Source organism: Heteronotia binoei, chromosome 11 (genome assembly GCF_032191835.1).
Source record: "Heteronotia binoei isolate CCM8104 ecotype False Entrance Well chromosome 11, APGP_CSIRO_Hbin_v1, whole genome shotgun sequence".
In the NCBI taxonomy this organism is placed as follows: domain Eukaryota; kingdom Metazoa; phylum Chordata; class Lepidosauria; order Squamata; family Gekkonidae; genus Heteronotia; species Heteronotia binoei.
This window is the reverse complement of record NC_083233.1, coordinates 54,205,764-54,232,776: the sequence shown is the minus strand read 5'-3', so window position 1 is coordinate 54,232,776 and position 27,013 is coordinate 54,205,764. Positions and strand designations below refer to the sequence as shown.

Genomic DNA, 27,013 nt, shown 5'->3' with positions numbered 1-27,013 from the left:
GCCATAGCGCAACATGCTGTCCCTGTGAGTTTTGTTTGCTCTGTTGGGGGGGGGGGGTCTGCCCTCTGAAGAAGTAACATTCACTTCTCAAATTCATCCCTTCCTAAGATTCTGGGAGTCTTGGATTACATGCGTAGCAAATTTCAACTGTGCAGCCTGTGGTAGCTTAAATGTATTTTTGAAGGAGAGGAGAAAGACTTCCTGTCTCCCATTTTGAGGAAGAGATTTGTAAAAGTTCCTTTCTGGACATTTCGGAGCCTGTGTATCAGGTCTTGGGTACCTGGTTCGTGAGTAATAAGCATCTTGACCATTTTGATACCTCTTTAAGGGGTACCAAGATGAAGCTGGGAGCAAGGCCACTTACAACTGGGTTGGTCTGCAGGTAAATTTCAGAAGCAAGGTAGAAATGTCTTTTATGTCAAGACCAAGCAAACTATCGCAAAATCCTGTGTGAGATTTTGAGTTCTCTAGAGCTCTTCATCAGGCTGGCTGTGATAAATTTTAAGAGGTTGCACTAAGTATATTTTTGAACCATCTGGAGCCACACTTTGATTCCCTCGTTTCTGAAGAAGAAATTAACCATTTCTCCACAACCCCCTGCCCCCCATTTGAGCTTTTATGAAGATACTATGGAATGGGTTTGTACAGAAGGTTCATCAGAGAATATCTGAACAATGCTTAGTACCCCCAGCAGTGACTGAATGACTGAATCAGTCTGGACCAAATATAGGTATATAATTTCTAACTAACCTGCTCTTAGGTTGGCAGGCTTCATGCAGCTGGCAGGGCAGGCTTCATGCTTTATGTGCTTCGTAAATGTGCAATTATTCATATGGAGCTGAGACATGAGTGGAGTGTAGGAGGAAAATAATGCTCGACGAAGAGCAAAGAGCCGGTTTTTATCTTACCTCTCTGGTAGCTAATCAAAAAAGAGGTTGTGCATTGTTCCCTTGAAATTTTACCATCTTGCTCTTAGAAGCAAGGATTCATCATTATCAGAGATATGTTAATAAAAAAAAAAGACAGGCTTGGATTTAGCATAGGTATTTTAGGATGGAAAGGGTAATGTTTGAGAAACATTCATTCATGATGACAAATACAGTTTAATTATGCCCATGGTATGTGAGGAGGGGAAGAAGGGAGCACCTTGAATCAAGGGGCCAAGGCTTTGGCTCTGTGAAAACTTGCAACCCCTCTGCTGAATTTTCAGGCAAGGCCTGTGGTGAGTCTGCTGTGGGGGGGGTGGACAGCTAAGGAACTAGTAACACACAGCTTTGCCATTCCAAACAATATGCTAATAATTGTAACATTTATACAGCAATGTAAAGGCATTTTCTGTACTATGATCATGCAAGGTTAAAGGTAAAGGTAGTCCCTTGTGCAAACACCAGTCATTTCTGACTCTGGAGTGATGTTAAATCACAATGTTTTCATGGCAGACTTTTTACGGGGTGGTTTCCTATTGCCTTCCCCAGTCATCTACACTAACCCCCCCAGCAAGCTGGGGACTCATTTTACTGACCTCGGAAGGATGGAAGACTGAGTCAATCTTGAGCCGGCTACCTGAACCCAGCTTTTACTGGCATCGAACTCGGGTTGTGAGCAGAGCTTGGACTGCAGTACTGCAGCTTGCCACTCTGCGCCACTGGGCTCCTTGCAAGGTTGTAACCATGCAAGTTTAGACCAGTATTATTGTGTCTGTTTTATAGACATGTAGGTGCTGGCTTTTAGCCACATCAGGAGCTCAAGCTGAAATAAAAGGGCTTTTCTGTATAGCTCTAAGCTGGGACTTCATAGTCATAGCTTGGAACTGGCTTGTGCATGCAGGGGGAAGAGTTGGCAAGCTCATATAATGCACAACACCACTTCAGGTTGCAGAATCCAGTTCTGAAAATTCCTTCACCTACTGCATAGATAGGAACCTAGCAAACCAGGAAGAAAGGTTCCGCTTACCCCATTTTGGTTGTTGTGCTGGTTTTCTGTTTACATGGAGCTTTCATGATAGAGGAACATATCAGAATGTGAACCTCAGTAATTCTCTGTCTAAAGAAAAGTTGAACTACTTCATTCTCCTGCATGTGTGAATGAAGTCCTCAATACTCCTGTATTGTTTCAGGCCAAGGATCTTAATTTCAGGCCAAGGTCTTAATTCCACATTATCTCCAGCAGTAACCCTGGCAAGCTCACAAGCAAAGCAAAGGCATGCCTGGTTGCCTGCTTACTCTCAGTTTGCCCCTAGCATCGGCTACTCAGAGGTGTGGTACCCCTGAATATGGAGACTGCAGATACTTTCCACTGCTAAAGGCTGTTAGAAAAGGTCACCTCCATGGACTTGTCCAAACCCTTTAAAAATCCATCTGAATGCATAATCAAACTCAGCATTTATAGAACACCATGCAATCTCAATCACTTTTTAATTAACACTCTATGAGCTAGGATAGTACTGTTAACCCTTACTGGGGTGGGGGAGCACTGAGGCTGAAAGAGAAGGTGTCCCAGCCTCTTTGGATCAATTAATTCCATATATTGAATCTGCTTTCAGTGACTCACATCTCAAGCCTTCATAAAAGGCCAAGGACACACTACTTTGTCAGCAGAACCATCCACAAAGCCTTTCTGTTTCACATCACTGAGATACTGGAAAGGCAACCTGTCTAACAAAAGTGTCAGATGACTCAAAAAAGAAGGCAAGACTCTGACTGGGGAAAAGAGTAAGAGATTCCAGCTGTGAGGGGGGGGGTGTCAGGAAGCTGTCTTTGGCAGACTGCAGAGATTAGCATGGGGGAGGGAGAGGGGAAGGAGAGTGATGTCTAAACTGGTCTGTAGTTCCACAATTGTGGTATTTTCCCTATTAGCCCATTTGGTTGCTTTTAACCCAAAGCAGTTGCTCTCCAGTCTTCAATAGCACTACAGTTCTGGCCTCCATTTATTCTCACCTGTCCCTTTTTGCCACTCATTTAAGTACATAATTGCAGATGCTAGCCAGGGTCCAAATAAGGAGAAGGGTCCTGAAGTTCAGACCTAGACTTGGAGGTGACCACTAGGAGTGAATGACCTGGAGGTGACCACTAGGGGAGCAAAATAGTTCATGAGCTTGCTGACACAACTTACTTGTGAATATGCAAAATGGATGAAGGCATGCCCCCAGAGGCCTTTGCACATTCCCAGGGTGGGATTGCTTGGAAAGAATCTCAAGATCCTGTGAAACATTGTGTATTGTTGATGTCATAATGCACAAAGGTATTGTGTGTTGGGATGAAGCCTTCAGCAATGCCTCAGAGAGGTGGGGCAGTTGGAATGTTCTTGGACTGCCATTAAGTGTGATGAGTGCTATAAGCCTACACTAGGTGGGGTCATGAGAACATAAGTGTCCTGTTCCATCAAACCAATAGTCCACCTAATCAAAAGTCCAACATCCTGTTTTACATAGTGGCCAAGCAGTTGCCTTGGAGGGCCAACCAACAGGGACATAGAGGCCAAGGTCTCTCCTTATTATTCCTCCTAGTATTCAGAGATTCCTTTTTGTCATCATAGTTAGTAGTCGTTGGTGGCCCATGAATCTCTCTAATTCTCTTTGAAAGCTGTCCATGGTAGTGGCCATCACTGCATCCACTGGCAGCAAATCCCACAGTTTTATCACTCCTGAAGAAGTATTTCTTCAAAGCATTTAGGGAAGGAGAGGTAGGAGAAACAAAAACTGGGAAAGAGGAATGAGAGGGTGAGTAGGCAGCAGGATATTGGGGGTGGGGGGAAGGGCTGGGAGGTAGGAAGATCCATAAGGTCCAAGGCATCTCACCCCTCAAACCATCAGCCCCTGTCCCCTTTGTTGCTTGGGTACTTTTATCAATTCATGCCCCCAAATGAAGACCACAACATGGAGGAGACAAACAGCTCTTTGTAAGCATTTTTATTTGCTTATATTGCACAAAAGCAACTGGAAGTGAACCTTTGAGTGAGTCACCATAGTGCACTTCTTGTGTGTGTGTGTGTGTGTGTGTGTGTGTGTGTACGTGATTGTATACAGAGGGCATGTCAACTTACAGACAGAAACTGGTTTACCTGGTATGTCTCCCTCCTCAAGAATTTGGAGAATGCCCATTCCTGCACCAAAAACCAAAATGCTCTTTGGCAAGTGAACACTCTCCAAACTAGATTTCCCAGAGTCCCTTGAGACTGGAGGGAGGAGCCAAGACCATGAAACCATCTTGCAGCATAGGGGTGTCCTGAACATTCTTCCTCCTGAGACTAGCTAGGGATGAAGTGTTTAAATGATGATGACAAAAGTGTGTGGTGTATGAAGACAAGGCATTTTAGATCATTTTGGAATTCTCTAGCCTATTGTACATCTTTCAGAGCTTAACTCTTCTTTTTCCCCCAGTTCTACATTCATTTATTGCATTCGACCCTTGGTTGCCCATTAGGTAAATAAATGCACTTATTAGAAAAAGGGCAGTCAAGTTTTATTCCGGGTTCCCCTCCCCTCCCCTGTAAATAATTCAAGTGTTTAAATGTGGCATTCTGCGTATATCACATTCTGCTACGGAAGCTATCATAACATAACCAAACCCCCCTTGGTTGGGGGGGGGGGGCTTGTTTCATTGCTTGATTAGGGTTTTTAATTTTTTCTTTCACATAAACATATTGCTAACATGCCTCGGTGAGAAAGGGATGGCTGCTCACCTAAGCAAAGTCTGATCTTTGGAGGGCAGCGGGAGCCAGCCCTGGGGCAGGGAGACCCTCTGCAGTTCCTCAAGGGGGTCCATCATGCACCTCCAGGGCCTCTCTTCACTTCTTTGCTTTCTCAGCTGACTCCACTTTCTCAGTGGTTTTGCTGTCTTTGGGGTCTGTGCTGGAGGACTTCTCCACTTTCTCCGTCTTGGGCTTGGCTGCCTTGGGGGCTTCTTTTGCAGGCTCTGGTTTGGGTGCCTCCTTGGTGTCTTTGCTGGGTTCCTTCTTGGTGTCTTCTTTAAACTTGGGTTCAGCTTTGGGTTTCTCTTCCTGCTCCTTCTTGGGTTCAGCTTTCTCTTTCTTGGGTTCCTCTTTCTTCTCTTCTGCCTTTGGTTTCTCAGATTCTTTCTTGGCTGGCTGGCTTGGTTCCTTGGCCTTTGTGTCTTTCTCCTGAGGTTTTGGCTCAGGCTCTTTCTTTATTGCTTTCTCTTCTTTCTTGGGCTCTTCTTTGGGTTTTGTTGCTGGTTTGGCAGGTTCCTTTTCCTTCACTTTGGGCTCTTCAGCTTTAGCAGCTGCCTCCTTCTTTTCTTCAGGGGCAGGTGCCTTAGGCTTGGTTTCTTTCTTCTGGTCTTCTTTGTCTTCAGTCTTGGCCTTCTTCTCCTCCACCACAACCTTGACTTCGGGTTTTTGCACATCCTTAGCTGTGGTTTCCTTTTTGGGCTCCTCTTCTTTCTTGCTGTCTTTCTTCTCTTCTGGTTTTGCTTTTGCTGGAGCTTTCTCCACTTCTTTCTCTTCTTTCACATCTGCCTTTGCATCTTTCTGAGGTGGCTTGGCTGGCTCCTTTTCTGGGGCTGCCTCCTTTTCTGGTGACTTGGCCTTTTCCTTTGATGGAGACTTGACCTTCTCTGGAGACTTGGCCTCTTCCTTTGATGGAGACTTGACTTTTTCTGGAGATTTGGCCTCCTCCTTTGATGGAGACTTGACCTTCTCTGGAGACTTGGCCTCTTCCTTTGTAGGGGATGCTGCCTTCTCTGGAGATTTAACTGCTGGGGACTTGTCCTTCTCCTTGGTAGGAGATGCAACCTTTGATGGAGACTTGGTTGTTTCTTTGGTGGGGGATGGAACTTTCTCAGGAGACTTGACTGCTGGACTCTTGGCCCCTTCCTTGGTTGGGGACTTCACTTTGGCAGGGGATTTGGCCTCCTCCTTTGTAGGAGAGGCAGCCTTTGCTGGGGACTTTGCTGCAGGAGATTCAGCTTCTTCCTTAGTCGGGGACTTAATTTTTTCTGGAGATTTGACTGCTGCTTCTTTCTCTTCAGGCTCCTGTCCTGGGGATGTAGCTGCTTCTGCTGAAGGAGACTCTTTGCCTTTCTCTGGAGATGCGGCCTCCTCCTCCTCCTCACCTTCTCCTCCTTCAGATTCTTCCTTCTCCTCTTTTGCCTCTTCCTCCTCCTCTTCTTTCTCTTCCTCTCCTTCTTCCTCCTCCTCCCCTCCCTCCTCCTCTTCCTCTTCTTCCTCCCCTTCTTTTTTCTCACCTCCATCTTCCTCAGTGACTTCTTCGGTTACTTGGACTTCCTCTGTCTGCTCTTCCACAATCACCGTCTCCTTCTCTGACTTCTCCACCACTTTTATCTTCTCTTCGCTTTTGACCTTGATGTGAGTGGAAATGCTCGGAGCTTTGGGGAGGGCTTCAGGGAAAGGGAATGGTCCCAGTCCTGCTCCCATGCGGCACTCCTCTCCTTCCAAAAGCTTCCTGTTTCAAAGATGGATTGGAGAGAAAAAGTCAGAACTGTTTTATAATGTGCCACATGTAGTCACAATGCAAAAAACAAAACAGATGGGCAGGGAACTCATTATCACTTTTTAAAATGTTATTTCTGATCTAAACATTCAGTCCTGATGAAGAATGACTCTTTCCTTAATCAACTTTATTTATTTGCTTACATCGTTTATGCCTCACTTTTCCCCCCAATGGGAACTCTATGTGGCTTCACCCTTCTCCATTTAATCCTAACAATAACCCTCTGAGGTAGGTTAGGCTGAGAGTATGTGACCAGCCCAAAGTCACCCAACAAGCTTCTGCAACAGGGTATGAATTTGAATGTGTGTCTCTGAGAACCTTGTCTGACACACTAACCGCTTCATCATGCTGGCTTTGATTAAGAGAGTAGTGGGATGACCCCCAGCCCCGAAACTGCCTTATTAAGAAGGTGCATTAGCAATACAATGGTTAAATCTATGTCTAAATGCAAATTCACAGTTAATTTTCTCCTTCTCTGACTTCTCCACCACTTTTATCTTCTCTTCGCTTTTGACCTTGATGTGAGTGGAAATGCTTTTATTGTCGCAATGTGAATAACAGTGTATTTATATAAAAAATAGAGATGCATAATACCTATACTGCATTTCACATGCAGTGGTATAGTCTGACACTGACTGGTTAAGCTAGAGGGGTGATGTGGAATGTTGTGGTTTGCTCACAAAATATTTGATTGCCAAATGTTTTGTCACCCAGTAATAATAATAATTAATAATTATTGTATGGCAGCATATGTAGTATAGCTAGGAGATCCTAAGATTGTCTGGCAGCCAGAACTTCCAGCTCTTTTAGCATTATGCACCACTAGGTGGCAGGCAAGCTAAATGTGTTTTTAAGACAAGAGACATTTCAGAGGTGGTTTGCCATAGCCTGGCTCTGCATCATGCCCCTGGTATTTCTTAGAGGTCTCTCATGCAGATATGCACCAGGTCCAATCCAGTTTAGCTTCTGAGATCTGATGAGATCAGGCTAGCCTGGGCTATCCAGGCCAGGGCTGTCACTCAGTTTCTCAGAGGGATGGAAAGGCTGTCAGTTTGGCTAGGATTAAATATACAGGCAAAGGATGGGAAGAGGACCCAAAATGAATGGAAGCTGAGGGTCATAAAACTCAGGCAAGGAAGATGAAAGAAGGTATGAAGAGCAGAAAGTAGACTACGGAGGAGTCTCTGTAGGGGGAGAAGGAGGCTGGAGGGAAAATGCAGAGCAGGGGCTCACTTGAGGGCTTAACCAGCAAGTGATGAAGGAAGGAAGAAAGCAAACAGTGTCGGGAAGTCAGATCAAAACACAAGGATTAAAGGATATGGGACTAGGCAGGCAGCAGTCTCAAAGCAATGAGTGATACGCAACACTGTAGAAAGTATGGCTGAGGCAACCCTGGAAAGAAGGATTGGGGCCGCACTCACCTGGCAGAGGAAAAGGAGCAAGGAAGTCAGATCTGGGGTCTGGAGCCAATGTTCCAAGGGGGTATAATGTGGGATTTCATAGGCAAATACCACTCAGAAAAGGATGTGATTTTTGCTGAATGCCCCTCCCTCTGCAGCCCTCAGACTCACCCTCATGCTGTCTCTCTTTCCTACAGAGCCACATTTCAGGGATAATTTTAGGTTACAATGAGAAGGTGCCAATCCAGTTCTGTTGATGGAAATGCCTTCCACTCATGGAGATTCAGCACAGGATCCAAGCCATAGGGCTGCAAGACGCAGCTGGATAACCTGACTGGTTGTGGTTTATACTGCCACAGTATCATTGTGACCTGGCAACCCCAAGCAAACAACGAGGGGCCCAAAAGGCAGGCAAATGGGATATGCTTCCCATATGGATTTGAATTAACAAGCCAGCTGCTTGGCTGCAGGGGTCTAGGTGATTTGTGTTATCCATAATAATGAGAATAATAGAATAATTGATAATTATTATCCATAATAATGAGGATAATAAAATATTATTTGAAGTTAAAAGAACAGTTCTCACATCACTGTAAGTTATGCAATTAAAAGATTTTTTTCTCCTGGCACTTTCCTACCCTTGCTGGTCTTTTTTTTGGGGGGGGGGTATTTTTGTAGGGGGGGTTGTGTGTGTGTGTGTGTGTGTGTGTGTACCTGGAAGTCATGGCAACTTCTAATGACTGGCCCCTACAAGGAGCCTGGAGGATATTCAGGGACATGACTGAATAAAGCCTGCCCCTGCCTCCTGACTGCTGGTATTCCAGGGGTCACCAGAACAAGAATAGAAATCCAAATTAAGAGCATACAATCCTATAGACAAAGGGTATGGGGCATACATGACTGATTTGTGCAAGATGCCAGTGCAAGAAGTTGGTAATGTCAAGCAGTGGGGTTTTGCTGGTGTGTGTTACCCTGCCCTAGAATAGATTAATCATTCTCCCTGATTGGTTGAGGAATACCTGTATGCAGCAATCTCTATATCCAGGGCCATTTTGACATTGAGCAGATCTTGGTATTCCCGGAGCTGGGCTGCCATCTCCCACTTGGTATTTCTCAGCTCGTTGTCCAACTGTGCGATTGTCTCCTATGGAAGAGAGACAGAATTGATCTGGTTTCAGGAGGGTAGCCCTGTCGATCTGCAGTAGACAAGCTGGATTTGAGTTCAGTAGCTCTTTGGCAACCAATGAGATTTTTGGAAGGATAAGCGTTTGAAAATCAAAGCTCCCTTCATCAGATCCAAAAGCTTATACCCCCAAAGTCTTGTTGGTTGCTAATGTGTAACTGTACATGAATCTAGAATGTTCTGGTCATCTTTCACCAGGGCTGGACAATTGGTGGTTCATGGGCAGATCTGGCCCCAAAGGTACTGAATCTGATCTCTTGGATCCTTTCCAATTTTAACCAAGCTATCTTTAGAAGTGAATCAAATGGACATGACCCCAGCCAATGAATAACAAGCACAATTGCTCTAAAAGGAAGCATTCTAAAGTTCATTTCATTGGAAAAGGAAAGCATCTGCTTACATTCTTCCATGGAAGTCAATAGGGTTTAACTGCAACTGGATCATGCCTATCATTTTCAAGACTGGATCCCTTGGAACATATCTGTGGTTGGAAAGGGGGATGATTTTTGCAGATTCCCCCTCCTGCAACAATCCTACCCACCCACAGTGGAATTCTAGCAGGAGCTCCTTTGCATATTAGGCCACACACCCCTGATGTAGCCTATCCTCCAAGAGCTTACAAGGCTCTTTTTTGTAAGCTTTTGAAGGATTGGCTACATCAGGGTGTGTGCGGCCTAATATGCAAATGAGCTGCTAGAATTCCACCCCTGCTACCACCTAAAAATGATCCTGGGAGTCACCTGCCCCTAGAAGCAGTGGGGAGGCATTTCTGGTTACAGCTGGACAGGGGAAGGTGAGGAGATCATTCCATGGAAATTACCAGTGAATCCAAACCGTTAAAAAATAGAGATGTTCTATGCCTCTCTTGTTTGGATTTTGTAAGTACCACATAAGTAGTATGGAAACATTTGTTTTAGCATCCTACACTACACTTGGGTGCAGCTTTCAAATATTCTGTCTCAAGGGTGTGTTATACACAAAATCCAAAAGAGAACTGTGATACTTAAGGCATGGAAGATCTCTATTTCTTACATCCTAAAAAGACGAGACATGATCAGCTTGTTTGCCATGGAATATGTAAGAATATTATTACATATTAGGCCACACACCCCCTGATGTAGCCAATCCTTCAAAAGCTTACAAAAAAGAGCTTTGTAAGCTCTTGGAGGATAGGCTACATCAGGGGTGTGTGGCCTAATAGGTAGGTCTGCTAACTTCTTGGTGGGGTCTGGAGTTCTGCCAGAATTATGACTGATCTCCAAACTAGAGACTGCCTGAAGAAAATGGCAGCTTTGGAGGGTGGGCTTTATGGTGTTAAACTCCTGCTGATCGCTCTACACTCTCCAAATGCCACCCTTCCCAACTCCATCCCCCAAACTTTACATATTTCCCAGTCTGGAGTTGGCAACTCTAAAAACTGAAGCACTTCCATTTTTGTTAAATTATACATATCTTATTGTTCATCTAAAACCTGGCAAAAACAATACTCATTGTGCAAATGTTCAATCTATTTCTTTGATGAATGTAGATGCTAAGATACTAACTTCTATTCTTGCAAACAGACTTCCAAAGGTTGTTACAATGTTGTTACATGTGGGATTTATAAGAGATAAATTGTCTAATTGTTGGCTCTGTAACTCACAAGACAAGTCCTTTAAAATATGCTTTGGGCATGTCCAGTCATTCAGTCTTTTTTCTGGCAGGAAGTTATTATTTCTATCAACTATATCCCCATCTCTTGTAGGCTAACTGATCCCCATACCGTTCATTCAAGGTATGAGCTTCCATGTGCAGGAAGTTTTTGAACAGGACTTCGTTGGTCTTAAAGGTGCCACTGGACTCTAACTTTGTTGGTCTACTGTTTCAGATCAACTTGGCTATCCACCTAGGTCTATCTTGATGGTCAATGGTCATTGATGGTAAATGAAAACAGACTTATTTTTAGATATTTGGAAACCTTTTAGATGGACCTATTTTTAGATATTAGGATATTTAGATATTTGGAAACCTTTTGTAGAAATTTCTGCTACCATTATTGTTATATTTTTGCTTCTACTATACATATATACACATATATCCATACGCTGAAGAATAAAACCTTGTGTGTTAAAAATTCTGCTTTGAATTATTTCCTTGCCTGAACCACACTGCACATCTCACAGGTCTATGGCCAAGCCCTGCTGAATGTTACCTGATAAGACAGGACATCAACATGATGGCGATCTTCCATGTCGGCCCTCTGCCTCTCCAAAGACTCCTTGGTCCCTTTCAGAGTTTCAAGCTCTGTAGTTTTGGATTGCAGCTGTCGGCGGTATTCTGAAATCTCTTCCTGGGCTGTGCGGATGGCATCTGTGTTCACCCTGGCAGCTTCTGACAGCTTGTCTAATCTCACTATTGTGTGAGGGAGAGGAATTGGCGGGGGGGGGGAGAAAGAAAGGAAACAACAAACATCAGAGGCCTTCTAGATCAGACCAAAGGCTCATCTAGGATGTATGTATAACACTGGCCAGGTAGCTGCTTTCTGGACAGCCTAAAGAAGATGGTGAAGGAATCAGTTCTCCCCTGTCCTCCAACATCTGGTATTCTGCCTCTGAAAATGGGGGGAATTGTTTAGCTGTCCTAGCTAATATTCCTTCAGAGAGCTATCCTCTAGGAAAATCTATTTCTCTATCAATGAATGTATGAAGCTGTCTGAAATTGGGTTAATTTACCTAATCCATCTAGCTCAGTATTGTCTATTTGAAGCTCTCCAGAATCATAGTGAAGAGCTTTTCCCAGTTCTACTACCTGAGATCTATATAACTGGAGGTGTTTGGGATTGTATCTAGACCTTGGGCATATGGAGAAATATATTTCAGTAACCTTTTTTTCTTGGGCAAAAGAAGATGACAATATGGCCTCTCAAAGATTTCAGGTTTTCACGGCTGGTAACATCATTAGGGTTTGTAGAATCTTTCGGGCTCAAGTGCCGTGTTCTACTGAAGAAAGTTTTTCTTCCAGACGTTTCGTTCTCGGCTGCGGAGAACATCCTCAGTGGCGTTGCAGCCGGAGCAGGCGCTCTGACCTTCTTGGCTGCTGTGCATTGAGTGAGGCCAGGGCTGCTGGAGAGCTGCTATTTCTAGGCTGGAGGGGGTCTGGTGAAAGGGCAAGGGGGTTGGACTAGATGACCCTGGAGGGTCGGCTTGGCTTCGCGAACGAACGAAGATTTAAGAAGGGTGCAATAGTCCACGTCTGCTGCAGGCTCGCTGGTGGCTGACAAGACCAATGTGGGACAGGCAGGTCCGGCCACAGCGGCTGCTATTGCCCTTTCACCACACCCCCTCCAGCCTAGAAATAGCAGCTCTCCAGCAGCCCTGGCCTCACTCAATGCACAGCAGCCAAAAGGTCAGAGCGCCTGCTCCGGCTGCAACGCCACTGAGGATGTTCTCCGCAGCCGAGAACGAAACGTCTGGAAGAAAAACTTTCTCCAGTAGAACACGGCACTTGAGCCTGAAAGATTCTACAAACCCTAATAATATGGCCTCTTGTCATCTTCTTTTAGGTGACATGGTCCTTCTCCTAACACAACTCTTTCACTGAAATATTTTGAAGGAGCTCAAGCTTACTCTCACAGATCTTCTAATTAGGGGACTTTATATTAGCCAAGACATTAATAACATCACAAGAGTCTCTGAGCATCTGCATAATATTTTGTAATCTGGAACTGGAGATGAGTTCCAGTTAGAAAACAACTAAATCTGTGGAGTCTTCAACATTCCCACTTTTCTTTGCAGAAATCTTTTGTAAAAAAAATGATGATCAAAATAATGTGAAGAGACACCTTGGTTTAAATCGTCTGTTTGGTGTTTCCTGTTTGTAGTGTGAATGAAAGCTTATTCCCAGAAATAAACTTTGTTGGCCTTAAAGGTGTCACTGGACTCAGTACTGCAGTCGGAGCCCTCTGCTCACGACCTGAGTTCGATCCCAGCGAAAGCTGGTTCAGGTAGCGGGCTCCAGGTTGACTCAGCCTTCCATCCTTCCAAGGTTGGTAAAATGAGTATCCAGTTTGCTGGGGGGAAAGTGTAGATGACTGGGGAAGGCAATGGCAAACCACCCTGTAAAAAGTCTGCTGCGAAAACATTGTGAAAGCAACGTCACCCCAGAGTCGGAAATGACTGGTGCTTGCACAGGGGACTACCTTTACCTTTAATCAAGTTCTGCTAAAGGTGGGTCATTTGGTTGTGTCTTTTTAACAAGTGAGACCAAGTCATTTAATCTCTGCCAATGCAGAGATGCAACCGACTCGAGTTATCTAGCCTTGGAGGAAGCTGCATGATAAGTTTGTGCATGAATTACTACTGCAGGCTTCCTGTATCCGTAACTCATACAAAAACAGAAATAGTGGAAACAGGAATAGTGAACTCCTCATGGTGGTGGGTGGGGGAAGCTGTTCCTATTTTGCACTCAGAAGGTAGGTGTAAGAGAGGAGTGGGCCTCCCATTTTAATTTAGAAACAGAAATATATTTCAGTTGACTAAAATTTAGGAAGCACTACAGTAAACCAACATTTAAAGATAATTAACAATGTGCTTCCCTGTGGTTCCATTGCCTTGTTCCAGTAGCTTGATGGAAAGTATATAACAGCCTTCTCCAAAACACAGTGCAAAAAGCTCTTTGGCACATATGAAAAATGCTCTGTGTGCATGCATGCATGCATGCATGCGCACACATACACAAGGCTAAGTGGAAGTTTGTGCAGGCATTTCACATCATTCATGTATTTGGGGTATCACGTTCTTTCTTGCATGTGTGAATGAGCCATTCTAAATTAATGGGAACCAATGAACAGTCTGTTCTGGCTAGGGTCACACTGGCCCAAAAAGATCAGCAACTCAGTTTAGAGAGCACTCCTGGATTCCTCATTCTTACTGGAGGAGACCAGGAATATTTCTTCTTGGCTTTGGCTGGTTCACTGGCTATGGCCAACCCTGAAGAAAGCTGACCTGGCCATTGTCATATGTGTTGTAACAGCATCCAGATTATACACCTGTCACATGCTGCAGATGGGACTGCCTCAGAAGATGGTTTGGAAACTTCAGCTGAGGCCAAATAGAGCAGCTGGGGTGTTCACAGGGTCTGATGCGGTGAAGCAGACTCCTGTGATATACCAATTGCTCTAGCTTTGGTTTTGGGCCCAATTGAAAGTGCTCTTTTTGACCTTTAAAGCTTTTGAACTGGCTTGGGTGCAAAGTAGTGGAGGGGCCACTTCCATGCATATCAAGTTAGCCAGTTTCTGACATCACTGCATAGAGGGATGTTGTTGTGGAAACCGTCTTCCAGAAGTGGAGCAGGTGAGAAATGCAATAGACTCCTCAGCTGCCCTTACCCAGAACTCTAATGTAATGGGTACCTTTGCTACAGACCTCTCATTGCTAGTTAAGGCTGTTTGTGTTCTTTAAAAAAGTTGTATGTGTGTGTATGCATGCCTGGAAGTCATAGCTGACTTCTGGCAACCCCTAAGTAGGGCTAGGAGGCAAGGACATTCAGAGAGGTAGCTTGCTGCCTGCCTCTGCTTCACAACACTGGTATTCCTTGGAGCTCCCCATCCATGTACTTGCCAGGGTTGGCCTTGGTTGCTTAGCTTCTCCGATCTGATGAGATCAGGCTTGCCTGAGCTATCCAGGTCAGGGCCAGGCTGTTTGTTTTCTTGCATGCCTTTGGATATCTTGTAAGATACTTTGAAAATAACTTCATTGGTTTTAAAGGTACCCCTGGACTCAAACTTAATTCTGTTGAGTGACATTACTAAGACATCACAAGTAGAGAAGTTGTAATCTGATAATTTGAATCACGGAATAAAATAGGAAGACAGTACCACCAGCCACAGAAAAAGGGGAAGGGGAGCCAAATAGAGCCAAACTCACCCAGAGGTGTTCCATTTACTATAATTGAACACATTTCAGTCTTTTTAAAACCCCCAAAACTTAATTGAGACACAAAAACAGGAAAAAATAGGTGGCTTTTACTTCACAATAAAGAACAGAACCAGCATCAAATTGTACTACAAAAGAAAAAAATATTAATGTTAAATATGCTTTTTTATTTAAAATTGTTAAAAACCATTTTTAAAAACCACAAGATTTCATAACATTAAAATATAATAGATAAGGAACAAAAATGACCTACAGTGTGGGGACAGAAAAAAGAAGGATAAAAACCCTGCCTGATCAGACATCAAAGATATCTTCCATCAACCCAATTTCAGATTCCAGGCTATTGAACCGCCACTTTAAAATAAGCTGGAACAATCTCTCATCAAATATAGGAGAATTACAACTGGCAAACAAGCCTTTTGCAATATCATCTGTAGAATAGCTATACCACTGTTAGCCTTTATGATGTTTATGCCTTAAGAGTAAAGTAGTTTGGGTGCTCTCTCTTCTCTGAAGACTTACACTGCCCTTCCTGTTTGCTGGGGGGAAAGTGTAGAGAGCCAGTTTGGTGTAGTGGTTAAGTGTGCGGACTCTTATCTGGGAGAACCGGGTTTGATTCCCCACTCCTCCACTTGCACCTGCTAGCATGGCCTTGGGTCAGCCATAGCTCTGGCAGAGGTTGTCCTTGAAAGGGCAGCTGCTGTGAGAGCCCTCTCCAGCCCCACCCACCTCACAGGGTGTCTGTTGTTGGGGAGGAAGGTAAAGGAGATTGTGAGCCGCTCTGAGACTCTTCGGAGTGGAGGGCGGGATATAAATCCAATATCTTCTTCTTCTTCTTCTTCCTGAACCCTTTTGAGCTAGTTCCTTGCCTAAATTGAGCTAACATTAAAGCAATGTTCTATGAGTATCTCTCAGCTTCCAATGAGAAATGGTTTCATTCTTTCTGGTGGGTGGGGAGTAAAATAAATACGTTTGTCAAAGTTTTTAAAAAGGATGTCTTAGAGCAAGCCCTGACCTGGATGGCCCAGGTTAGCCCAATCTTATCAGATCTTGGGAGTTAAATAGGGTTGGCCCTGGCAAGTACTTGGATGGGAAGCCACCAATGAAGTCCTAGGTTCTCAGCAGAGGCAGGCAATGGCAAACTAACCCTGAAGTCTCTTGTTTTGAAAACACTACAGGGTTGCCGTAAGTCAGCTGCAACTTGAAGGCGCTTCCCACCACCACCACCACCACCACCACCACATAGTGCAATCCTCAACAGACTTAGTTCCTTACTAAGTCAACCAATGTTAATGGACTTTTAAGGGTGTAATCCTGTTTAGGGTTGTAGCGTCCATGTTGTTAAACATCGCATGATCCTGTTTATATCGTTCTCTCGTTATATTTACTGTCTCTTCCAGTGTCCCTGAAGAAAATCCCTTTGAACTGAAATTAATTGGGCTATATAATAAATTTGGTTTGGAGTACTTCTTTGAGGTTTTGCCCACCTTATTTTCTTTAGGTGGGCATTTATTTTTTAGTTAGCATATTTGTATCCCTTTCTTCCTGCAAGGAACTCAGGGCAGTACACATCATTCTCCCCTCTTCCATTTTATCTTCATAACAATAATCTTGTAAGGAAGGTTAAAGTGAGAGTGATTGGCCCAACATCATCCCACAAGATTTATGGGACAGTGAGGATTTGAACCCAGAACCCAGCCCAGTCTCACAGAACCCAGCCCAATCCCCTGATCACTATACCATGCTGATTCCTTCACTTCATCCTTGTAGAAATAACCAAACAATTAAATGAGCAAGACCTCCTAAACCACATAACTCTATGCATCCAAAGTCACATAGCTCTATCATGCATCCAAAGTTGTGTTCTCTTGCTTCACAGAGGGAGAAAATATTCCACACTCTTCTTCCCAAGTGAGACACATAGCTAGTATTTTCACAGGTAATTTATTGCCATGCTAAATTAAAGTGTGGCAGGTTGTTATGTTTTTCTTGTGGCAAGTAGGGGAAGGAGGGAGATATAATTAATGTGCAGCTGTGGATTAGCATTTGATCACAGAATCATAGAGTTGGAAGCAGTGTTCCCTCTAAGCTATGTTAGTGTAAGGTATCTCACATTTTTTTGGCCTCTGGCTCACATATTTTTGTCTTAGCTCTGGAAAAAGGGCCCCAGATCAAACTAAATTATGCAATAGCTCACAACTATGGGGGGGGCAAAGTGGAAGGGCTTCTAGCCCCACTTGTGAATCTCCTTTTTTTGGCCACTGTGTGACACAGAGTGTTGGACTGGATGGGCCATTGACCTGATCCAACATGGCTTCTCTTATGTGTTGTGTTTGTGTTGTGAGCCGCCCTGAGCCCGCTTCGGTGGGGTAGGGCGAGATATAAATCGAATGAAATAAATAAAATGTTATGTTCTTAACTTAAATGCCAGTAGATCACAACATAGAATTTTTGCTCACAAGTCTTCACAGTTTAAAGGGAGCTTTGGCTGGAAGGGATCTTTAGGGTCATCTAGTCCAACCCCCTGCACAATGCAGGAAATTTGATGGACAAATGGCAGTTGTTCAGAGCATGGCCTTTTCTGTGGCAGCACCACCCCTTGAATTCTTTCTCAAGTGAAGTCCACCTGAATAGCTGCCCTGTCCACTACTTATGCCCAGACAATTACTAGGATGTCAGTCTATCCCAGAGCTGGAGGTGCACCAAACGAGCCCTCCTGCAATACTGTGGAATCAGCCACAGCTGGTGGCACTGTACCAAAGCAGCTGGATGATGGACCCTTGTGGCTGGGTCTGGGATGAGACTGGGAGATATGACACCATGGCAAGTAATAGCCATGGTTGTAACTGCGCGCCAATGATGTACCTAGCTGGTGAGTGGGGCCTTCCACCACTGGCAGGTCTGGGATCAGTGGCAAGCCACATCTCTTGACCCAGTGAGGACAGCCTGAGTGGAGATGGTGCTAGGGGCAGGGGCAAAGACATTTCCCTAAACCTGTAGGGGTGTCAGGAATACCACCCATGGCATGGAGCTGGCCCATCCAGGGCTCTTATCAGCCCACAAACTGGTCATTACCTTTATTGTCAGATGACTGAGGCAGTGCATTATGCCACAGTCCCAGTGCTAATGAGCAATCGGCAGTAAAAGTGGGAGGGTGGGTATCAGGGAGATACTTTAAGGAAATACTTTTAAAGCATTAAAAGCAGTTTGGTGTAGTAGTTACGTGTGCAGTCTCTTATCTGGGAGAACCGGGTTTGATTCCCCACTCCTCCACTTGCACTTGCTGGAATCAAGCTATGGGGTCAGCCATAGCTCTGGCAAAGGTCGTCCTTGAAAGGATAGCTTCTGGGAGAGCTCACTCAGCCCCACTCATCTTACAGGGTGTCTGTTGTGGGGGAGAAAGATAAAGGAGATTGTGAGCCATTCTGAGACTCTGAGATTCAGAGTGGAGGGCAGGATATAAATCCAATATCATTATCATCTTCTTCTTCTTTTAACATGTCTGTATTTTGAGTAAAAAATATTGCTAACTGGGTTTGCCTGTGTCCTTTATAAAGTTTATATCTCCTGTACCTGGCATTATATTTTATGACACACATGGACCAGCCCAACAAAATTATATTTATGTCAAATCTGGTTCCTGTAACAAATTAGTTCAACATCACTCCCCTAGGGTGTCAATAACCCTTGGGCCAGCCTTATCCACCTGTTGACATGGTGACAGACCATCCCAGTTCAAATTAAAGTAATACCATTCCACCAAAGTTTCCTGCTTTGAGCTTTTTCAGTTTAACTTTTTTTCATTGTGATTTTTAAGGGACTATTGTTTAGAAGTGTGATTATTTTAATTGTCTCAGGTGTCTGGCAATTATGGGGAAGAATCTGAGACAATTTAAAAATAAATTTGTTCTCAGAATATGTATCAAAATAGGAACATTTCTCTTTAACTACACAGGAGAGTGAGGGTTGAGCTTTTTTGGCTGCTACATTTATATATTTTGCAAGAAACATTGTATTTTAACACAGATGTGCCCTTCTCAACCCGTCTGCTGGGTGTGCACTTTGTACCTGGACATCTGCCTTTCAGCACAAAACACAGCTGGAGAACTCACCTGGAGTCCTTTGCATCCACAATCCATTGCTAATCCTGGGTTAATAGTTATTTCATTACTTTATCAAATGTCTGTCATTAGGATGGGCTGAATATGTATGAAGAGAATATGGATGGGACTCTTGTGAGGCACAAGGTGTATCCACAGGGGTAAATGGCAACTATTCCCTCCTATGAAAGAAAGTGAAGGGGTGTACACATGGGCACCACTGGAACATATATGAAGCCTCTCCTAGTAAGGCTGGGGTGTGTAGGGAAGCTTTTGCCCACTCACAGCTGCACCATGTTAGAGGGTTTTTTTAGTCTGTCCCATAAAACTTAATGGGGGTCCTTCACAACAGGGTCGGCCCCTTCACCTGTATACCTGGGGCAGAGACTGGAGTTAAAAATGGCCCAGGAGCAAGCTAAGCGGAGTGGCCACTTTGGCAGTCCAAGCCAGCCCCTGTAGAGCTACTAGGGTCTGGTTCTGCTTGCTTCTTCTTGCCAGCAGTCCTCCAGGGAAGTACTCCACTCTGTGCATAGCCCCAGCACAAATTAAGAAGTGAGAGAATTCTCCCCCCACCTCCTCCAAGGTTCTTTAACATATAAATGTTTGGAACCCTTAAAGTTGTTCTGGCTGTTGTATATAAAGACTAAAGAAACTGTTCCTCCTTCCCTGAAAATGGCAACATGTATACATTAAGCAAGGAAGAAAAGGGAAGCAACAAGGAATCATCTGTGCAGGATGCAGCAGCTTGGCCTGCTCCTTATTGGCATCTAAAGCCCGCCCCTCTGTGATGTCACTTCCTGAGATGAAAGCATAGCTCAGCCCCCTCCTCTAGTATCTGCAAGATGATTCAGCAACTTGAACACCATAGAGGCAAGTTCCAGGGGTAGCTGTGACAAACAGGGTTTCCTAATCAAAGAACTTGGGCTGGGTTTCATTTCACCATGTTTTAAATCTGCTGCTCTTCTGTGTGTGAGAGAGAGTGTGAAAGGGTGTGTGCATACTCAGCGTGTTTGCCTGCACCATTGATCTGCCTTGGCATATATTGCTACAAAATTAGTCCTCTCTGTGTTATCCTCTCTCTCCAGTCCTGCATGTAGATTATGTTTTCCTCTCTTACTTTCTCCTGCATTTATGACAGCTTGTACAAAAGCTGCCCTGGGCTATAAATTATAGACATCTCATTTGAAATCATTCATCAGTTAATAAGTGTGTCGTGTAATTGAGGTGGGAGGTGGAGAAAACATGGATTTTGACTGGCATCCTACAGAAAGGTGATGATTGTTGTTAATGTATTGCTGTATTTAATCTCTGCACATGCATTAATTCAGGAGTTGCTATTCCTTTTCTCTGTTTTTGATTTCCAGCTGCCTGCACAAAGACGCTGCAGGATTTACTTTTAATTGGTTCATTAATTAACTGCAAAAAATGAGGGGGCTTTTCATTTTTTTTAAAATGAATTGGTCAGAAACAATGGCTAGGTGGCTCTTGGTTTCTAATTATTGCCTTCAGCTCATGTTGCATTTGTTTCAATTAGAGGATTTTTATGGCATTATGTGGGGGCTAATATTCTGGCTAGTATCAATCATCCTCTGCAAGTTCACAACCATTTGTACATTTGATTCTAAAGGGTCACTTGATGCAGCAAAATGAAAGTAAAGGGAAAGGGGACCAAATCAATGAGTCCATTCTCAATAGTACATACAAAGATGCACAGTCAACTTGTGGAACTCACTGCCCCAAGATGTAGAGATGGCCACTAGCTGTAAAGTGAGATGGGTCACATTTCTGGACCAGGATGAGCCTTTCAAGGGCTATTAACTCATAATAGTTGGAACCTTCAGAAATGACCTGCCTCTAACAGGTGCTCAAGACAAGCATCAGAAGCAGACTGTTGACTTTATGTCCTCCTTGTGGGCTTCCTATAGGTAATTGGGTGGCAACTATTGGAAACAAGATACTGGTCTGCATGGATAATTGATTTGATACAACAGGGCTTTTCTATTCTTGTGATCACTTAATGCATGCTACCTATCCTTTTGATAGAATTAAACCTGTATAACACACAATCAGAGTGTGTAGTTGAAAAAGATGGGTTTTCTTACTCTTCTGTCGCACATCTGAGTGACTGGCTGAGTAGACAGTCAAGAATAACCACCTCCAATCCTGACCTGGATAGCCCAGGCAAGCCCTATCTCATCAGATCTTGGAAGCTAAGCAGGGTCAACTCTGGTTAGTACTTGGATGGGAGACCTCCTTGAAATACCAGCAGTTGGGATGACAGGAGCAGGATTTATTAGGCCACCTCTCTGAATGTCCTCCATGCCCCCAGTAGAGGTCAGTCACCATCATGACTTCCAGGTGTGCACACACAAATTTAAAAAAAAAAACACAGAGAAGAATATCAACCTCCCATTCAGATCAGGGTGTGATTTGGTGTACCTATAGCAAAATTCTTTTGAAAATTGAAGCGCCTGTTCTAATGGCTAATCCAGTGAGGACAGCATAAAAAGGAGAAGGGGAGGCATACTTTTAGAGAGGGAAACATGATACCTATTGCAGGAGAGTCAGAAAATGAAAGGTTATTTCAAGGGGAATCACATATAAGAGAGGGAAGAGGTCCTCATGGCCATAAGTGAATGGATGAATTTTGAACAATGAGAATCAACCTGGGCAAGCTTTTCTTGGAGCACCATAAAAATAGATCTCACAGGACAGTATATGGAATCTGAACTCTGTGTCTGCTTCAGTTCCCCTGTCTGCAGGATGAGGCTGCTGCTGACCTTTCTCATACTGTGTAGGTTATAAAGACTGTTGCATATTTTCAAAGTGCATGGAAATGATCATTAAATGACCTCTTACACAGGAGGGACAGACCCTGTCTTGAACATGATGGTGGGCAGTCTGGACCTGAGGAAAATCTGCACCAGTTCCAGGCAAGGGGGAAAAAAGAGAAAAGGCACCGTTCTCTCCATTATTTCACTGCATGTTTGTGTGTACAGATGAGATATCAGTCACTTTGGCTCAAGAACCAGCTATTATGGATTTTTATGTTAAGAATTATACCACTCAAAGGTGACCAGGAACCATGGGTAGAACCCAAGGTGGCATGAGGATATGCCTGGTAAAGTCCAGGATATCTTGATCAATAACTGTTCTGCAGGATCAGAAAAGGGGGGGGGGCATGCCTAGTTTTCCCTGTCTATGCAGTCTAGTAAAAAAGGCTTCCCCATGTGTATCCTAAAGAGTGTATCCTAAAGAGGGAGACTGGGACACATTCCAACATTATTTAGACCATCTCTAGTTTACCCATCACATTATTACCCTATTCTTCCACCCAGGACCTCAGAGCAGCATACATCATTCTCATGTTGTTAATTTTATTCTCACAACGATCTTGCCAAGAGAGTAAGGATCAGAGAGAGAGGCTGGCCCTAGGTCACCCACTGAATTTCATGGTAAGTAGAGATTTGAACTGGGATCTCAAGTCACTACTCCTAGTCTGATACCCTACTACAGCAAACTGGTTCTTTGAGTACATACCTTTGAGAGTGCTGGCTGCACTGTAATCTAGTAGCCAGTTACTACTTTTAAGGCTATCTCAGCTCATACTATTGATTAACAGGGAATGTGGTGGAAGTTGCAACTTTCAAGTCTCAACTCATTTATGGTAACCCCATAGGGTTTTCAAGGCAAGATTCAGAAGTAGTTTGCCATTGCTTGCCTCCATGTCAAGACACCTGGTATTCCTTGGAGGTCTCCCATCCAAATACTTACCAGGGCTCACCCTGTTTAGTTTCTGAGATCTGATGAGATTGAGCTAACCTGGGCTATCCAGGTCAGGGCAACAGGATCTGTAGGGAAAAGTATATATCCCATTCTCAGTATTTCTTCATGCAGAATGAGAGGTGCCAGACAGGGCACTAGAATCAGAAGGCTAGGGTCTAAAACTGCACACCAGTGGTAGTGTAGTAGTTAGAGTGTTGAACTGGAATGTGAGAGACTCCGGTTTGAACCCACACTCTGCCATGGAAGCTTGCTCGATGACCTTGGGACACTAAACACTCTCAACATAAACTACCTCCCAGAGTGGTTGTGAGGATAAGAGGGAGGAGAGCTGTACTGGGACCCCACACGGGGAGAAAGGTAGGGGATGAATGAAGTAAATATGTAAGTATTTTAAACTATGATCATCCACCCTCCAGCATACAAAACCTGGAAAATAAAACATCAGAGCAGAGTTAACAGATGATTCCAGATGATTCTGGAAAGCAGGGCTGTACTGACAAAACAAGGTGAAAGAATGCTTTTTGCATTTAAGCATATTATTTAAAATTAAGTAATGATAAAGCCAGTATTTCACTGCCCCCCGTTTAGATCTTTGGTAATACGATGTTTTTAAAAACTGCATCTGCCCTGACTCTCAGGAACCTTTGGAGAAAAAAAAAGGGCATAGCCGGTGGCTATGGCATAGTTAGGAAGGGAACAGCAAAGCGTGGGGGGCGGGGGTTGACACGGAGCATATGCGCTACAGAGGTGCCCCTGCAATGAGCAAGCTGCGTTCTCCATGACGCTGCTTCTAAGCGAAGCAAACGTAGCAGCACCCTGGACAGCTCTAGTCCCGCCGGAATGCCGCCGTAGACGCTTCGCGAGCAACCGGCCGCTAGTCGGCCCTCTTGCACAGTTCACTTCCCACCAGCGAAGAAAGCGGCTTAGCAGCATCCGAAGCGAATCATGACGGGGAGGACGGTCCCTGTGACGCGACTTGTCAGGATGTCAGGTGGATTCGGGGAACTTCTTTGCTGCAGTCTCTGGCACTCGCCCAGCTTTGGTGGGTGGGGATGGGTAAAGGACTACTGTCAACTCCACCGGCTTCTGATCTTAAGGAGCCAACATGGCAAGAATCCCCAGAATTTGGAAAAACCCTTTACGGGGATCACATCCGCGTTTCAAGAGGGTCGCTCCCCTTCTATTCACTCTCATGTATTTTTTACACCCATCCGCTGCGTGTGCCTGGAGTTCCTCCAATGACAAAGGGATCTTGTAGCAGCTGCAGACCCCCAGGGCTCCCCTTCTAGCAGCCGCACACCGGGGCGCCTTTTTCAACCCTTCCGCCCCCACCCCCATCCCTCTGTCTTGCTCCGCCTCTGCCCAATGCCGGCAGGTGAATGAATGAATGACTCCCCATTGGGACAAGGAGGGAAGGGAAGATCCGAGAAGCCAGCCACTCCGCTGCGCTCCCCAGGCGGGCGGCGCCCCCTTAGCCACTGCGGGCTCTCAATTGGGCCTGCTGCGGGATGGAAGCCCTGACTCAGCAGAGACTGCGGGGAGGAGAGGCGCGCTCACCTCTCCCCTCTCCCTGCAGCCTCAATGGCAAACGGGTTGGGCCTTGCCCTTAGCCGTCTCTGCTGGACAGCTGGGTCGGTGTCCGATCTCAAGCGCCCCCTCCCGCGTCAGCAAGACGCCCAGGACGCAGAGCCATTCGTCCCCTCCCCTCATCAGAAACCCCCAGCTGCCTAATGCAACATTTCGCCTGCTCCTTGCAGAACCGCCTCGTCTTCTCCGAAGGTCCACGCAAGAAGACCTCTTCGTTCCTTCCCCGGAGGAGGGCAAAGCAGTGCCCTCTTTCTCCCACCCAGGTAATTCCCTCCCTGCCCTTGCTTGGGGAGGGGGGCAGACTGGTCCCACTTATTCCTTCAGGGCTCTCTGCTCTCAGTTCAAACACACAGCTCTTCACCCCCATTTTGATCACTTTAATTCGCTCCCCCCCCGCCTCCTCCTCTCTCTGCTCTTCCGACGTCAGTCTTACCATTTTCCAGGGAGTGGTTTCTTTTCTCTCCCCCGCCTCCCCAGGCCCTGGCGGCTCATCTGGTCTCCTTTCCACCGTGAAAGAACTTCTCAGGATGCCCTTAATAATTTGTCTCTCCCCTCACCTCTCCATCATCACCCACCCACACTCACCACTAATCTCTTTCAATTCGGTTGAGAGGTGGCTTCAAACGGCTCCTTGCCCACTCCCTCCCCACCCCAGTAGGGACTATGCCCCCACCACCACCTCTTTAAAAGTTTATATTCCACCTCCTCCCCAAGCGTGGATTCTCTCCTCTGCATTGCGCTGACTTGTATTCCGCAAGACATCCATCCTGTCCTTTACCGCCCCCTCCCCCGCCATGCTTTTTTGCAAGGGGGATGAGGGGGCTTTCAGTTGGGGGGGCGGGGGAGCCAGGAGCTTGGACATCAGAGCCCCGAAGCCAGGGGACCACGGTGGGGGCGGGAACAGTGGGCGGGGCACCGCTATGCCTCAGCACCATTCCTTCTTTGTGGGCGGAGCCGCGGCTCTAAGATGCCACTCCCCCGCCCTCCAACAGCACCCCCTTACCCCCACTCCCATCCCACTGGAAGTTTCTACCTGCAGGCACACGGGGTCCCGGGGAGAGGGAGCCCTGAGAATCCGGGATCCTCAGCTCTTGGATCTAGTCATAGGGGGAGTGGGGGGGGGGGGGAGAATGGCACAGGAAACCAGGCGAGTTCCCCCAGCATTTGTGGTGGTTACTGCCTACAGACCATCAGCAGGACTAGGAATGGCTATGACTCAGGGCTGCCCATTCCGGCAAGGTCCAGTTGAAGGAGGCTGGGGCAGGGGAGCTAAGCCGGCGGCCCCTCCCTTCCCCGGCCCTCCCTCTCTCTCGGCCCTCGGTTGGTCCCCGCAGCAGCGGCTCACCTCGGAACCACTCCTCGGACTGTAGGGTGCTCTTGACGGTGTGTCCCTCGAGCTGGGCGCGGATCTCCTTGAGGGCCGAGGTGACGTCGGCCTTGAGGGAGGCGTCGCGGGCTTCGAGGGCCGCCTGGACCGCGCCGCTGCCCTGGATGTGGTGGAGGAGCTCGGCCACCTCGTCGTCGTGGCTGCGGCGCAGGAAGAGGCTCTCGTCGCGCAGGGCCTGCAGCTTCTTCTCCAGCTCGCCCTTGGCCAGGTGCGCCTCGTCGGCGAACTTGGCGAGGGCGCGGGTGGCCGCCTCCACCTCGTCCCGCTGGCGGGCCTCGTCGTCGAGGCGCTGCTTGAGGTGGGCGATGTCCTCCTCCAGGTGCTCCTGCTCCAGCTGCAGCTGCCCCTTCTCGGCGCTCAGCTGCACCAGCGAGCCCCGCATGTCGCGGATTTCCCGCTCGTACAGCTCGCCGATGGCCGAGCGCCCCGCCTGCTGCTGCCGCAGCGCCGCCGCCTCGGCCTCCAGCTGCCGGTTCTGCACCTCCAGCTGCCGCACCTTGTCGATGTAGCCGGCGAAGCGGTCGTTGAGCGCCTGCAGCACCTCCTTCTCGTTGCGCGCCCGCAGTTCCCCGTTCAGCGACGACTCCAGGCTCTCCGTCGAGGAGCCCAGCTGGCTCAGCGCCCCCGCCGCGCCCCCCAGCCGCCGGTAGCCCCCCGAGCCCGTCGCCGTCGAGCCCCGCGACCACGACTGCTGCGAGTGGAAGCCGCTCGACGCCAGCGACGAGCCGCCGCCGCCTGAGCGCGAAGCCCCGTAGCGCCCGCCGGCCTCCTTGCGGTAGAAGGTGCCGCCGCCGCCCGAGCCGGCGAAGAACGAGTCCAAGCCGTAGCTCATCATGGTGCCGCCGCCGTCGGACTCGGGCACTGCGGCAGGCCGGCCGGGAGGAGGAGGCTCTTATACGCCCGCCGGCCCGAGCGACAACTTGCCGGGGCCGCCCCTTCGGCAAGGCGAGGGACGGGAGGAGGAGGAGGAGCCCCGGAGAGGGGAGGATCCCGCCTCCCCCCCCCCCCCTCAGCAGCAGCGGCAGCTGGCGAAGGAGCAGAGGAGATGCCAGCCGGGGGAAAGAGGGCCGTCCGCAGGTGCCTCTGCTCCGGCTGTCCTCCCCCTCCAGCCAAGCAAGGGCTTCCCAAGGGCCAGGCGAGCGGCGCCGCATGCGGATGCCCCAGGACCGCGCCCTAGGAATGGGCACAT

General features: G+C 46.6%; 1 protein-coding gene across 1 annotated transcript; it reads right to left on the bottom strand.

Moving 5' to 3' along the window:
* Positions 1 to 4,207: 4,207 nt before the first annotated feature.
* On the bottom strand, positions 4,208 to 26,659 carry NEFH (neurofilament heavy chain). The gene is made up of 4 exons (XM_060249148.1): positions 25,783 to 26,659; positions 11,244 to 11,443; positions 8,889 to 9,013; positions 4,208 to 6,421 (listed from the first exon to the last, which is right to left on the bottom strand). The coding sequence occupies exons 1-4, from the start codon at positions 26,657 to 26,659 to the stop codon at positions 4,786 to 4,788; spliced, it is 2,838 nt and encodes a 945-aa protein (XP_060105131.1). The 3' UTR covers positions 4,208 to 4,785.
* Between the last annotated feature and the right edge of the window lie 354 nt (positions 26,660 to 27,013).

What these genes read in the sequence shown, in the direction of transcription:
- NEFH (XM_060249148.1), bottom strand. Translation starts at nt 26,659, where the DNA reads ATGATGAGCTACGGCTTGGACTCGTTCTTCGCCGGCTCGGGCGGCGGC. An exon ending in GTCCGAGGAGTGGTTCCGAG is followed by an intron (nt 11,444 to 25,782) that starts GTGAGCCGCTGC and finishes CTCACACAATAG; the next exon opens with TGAGATTAGACAAGCTGTCA. An exon ending in TTGATGTCCTGTCTTATCAG is followed by an intron (nt 9,014 to 11,243) that starts GTAACATTCAGC and finishes TCTCTTCCATAG; the next exon opens with GAGACAATCGCACAGTTGGA.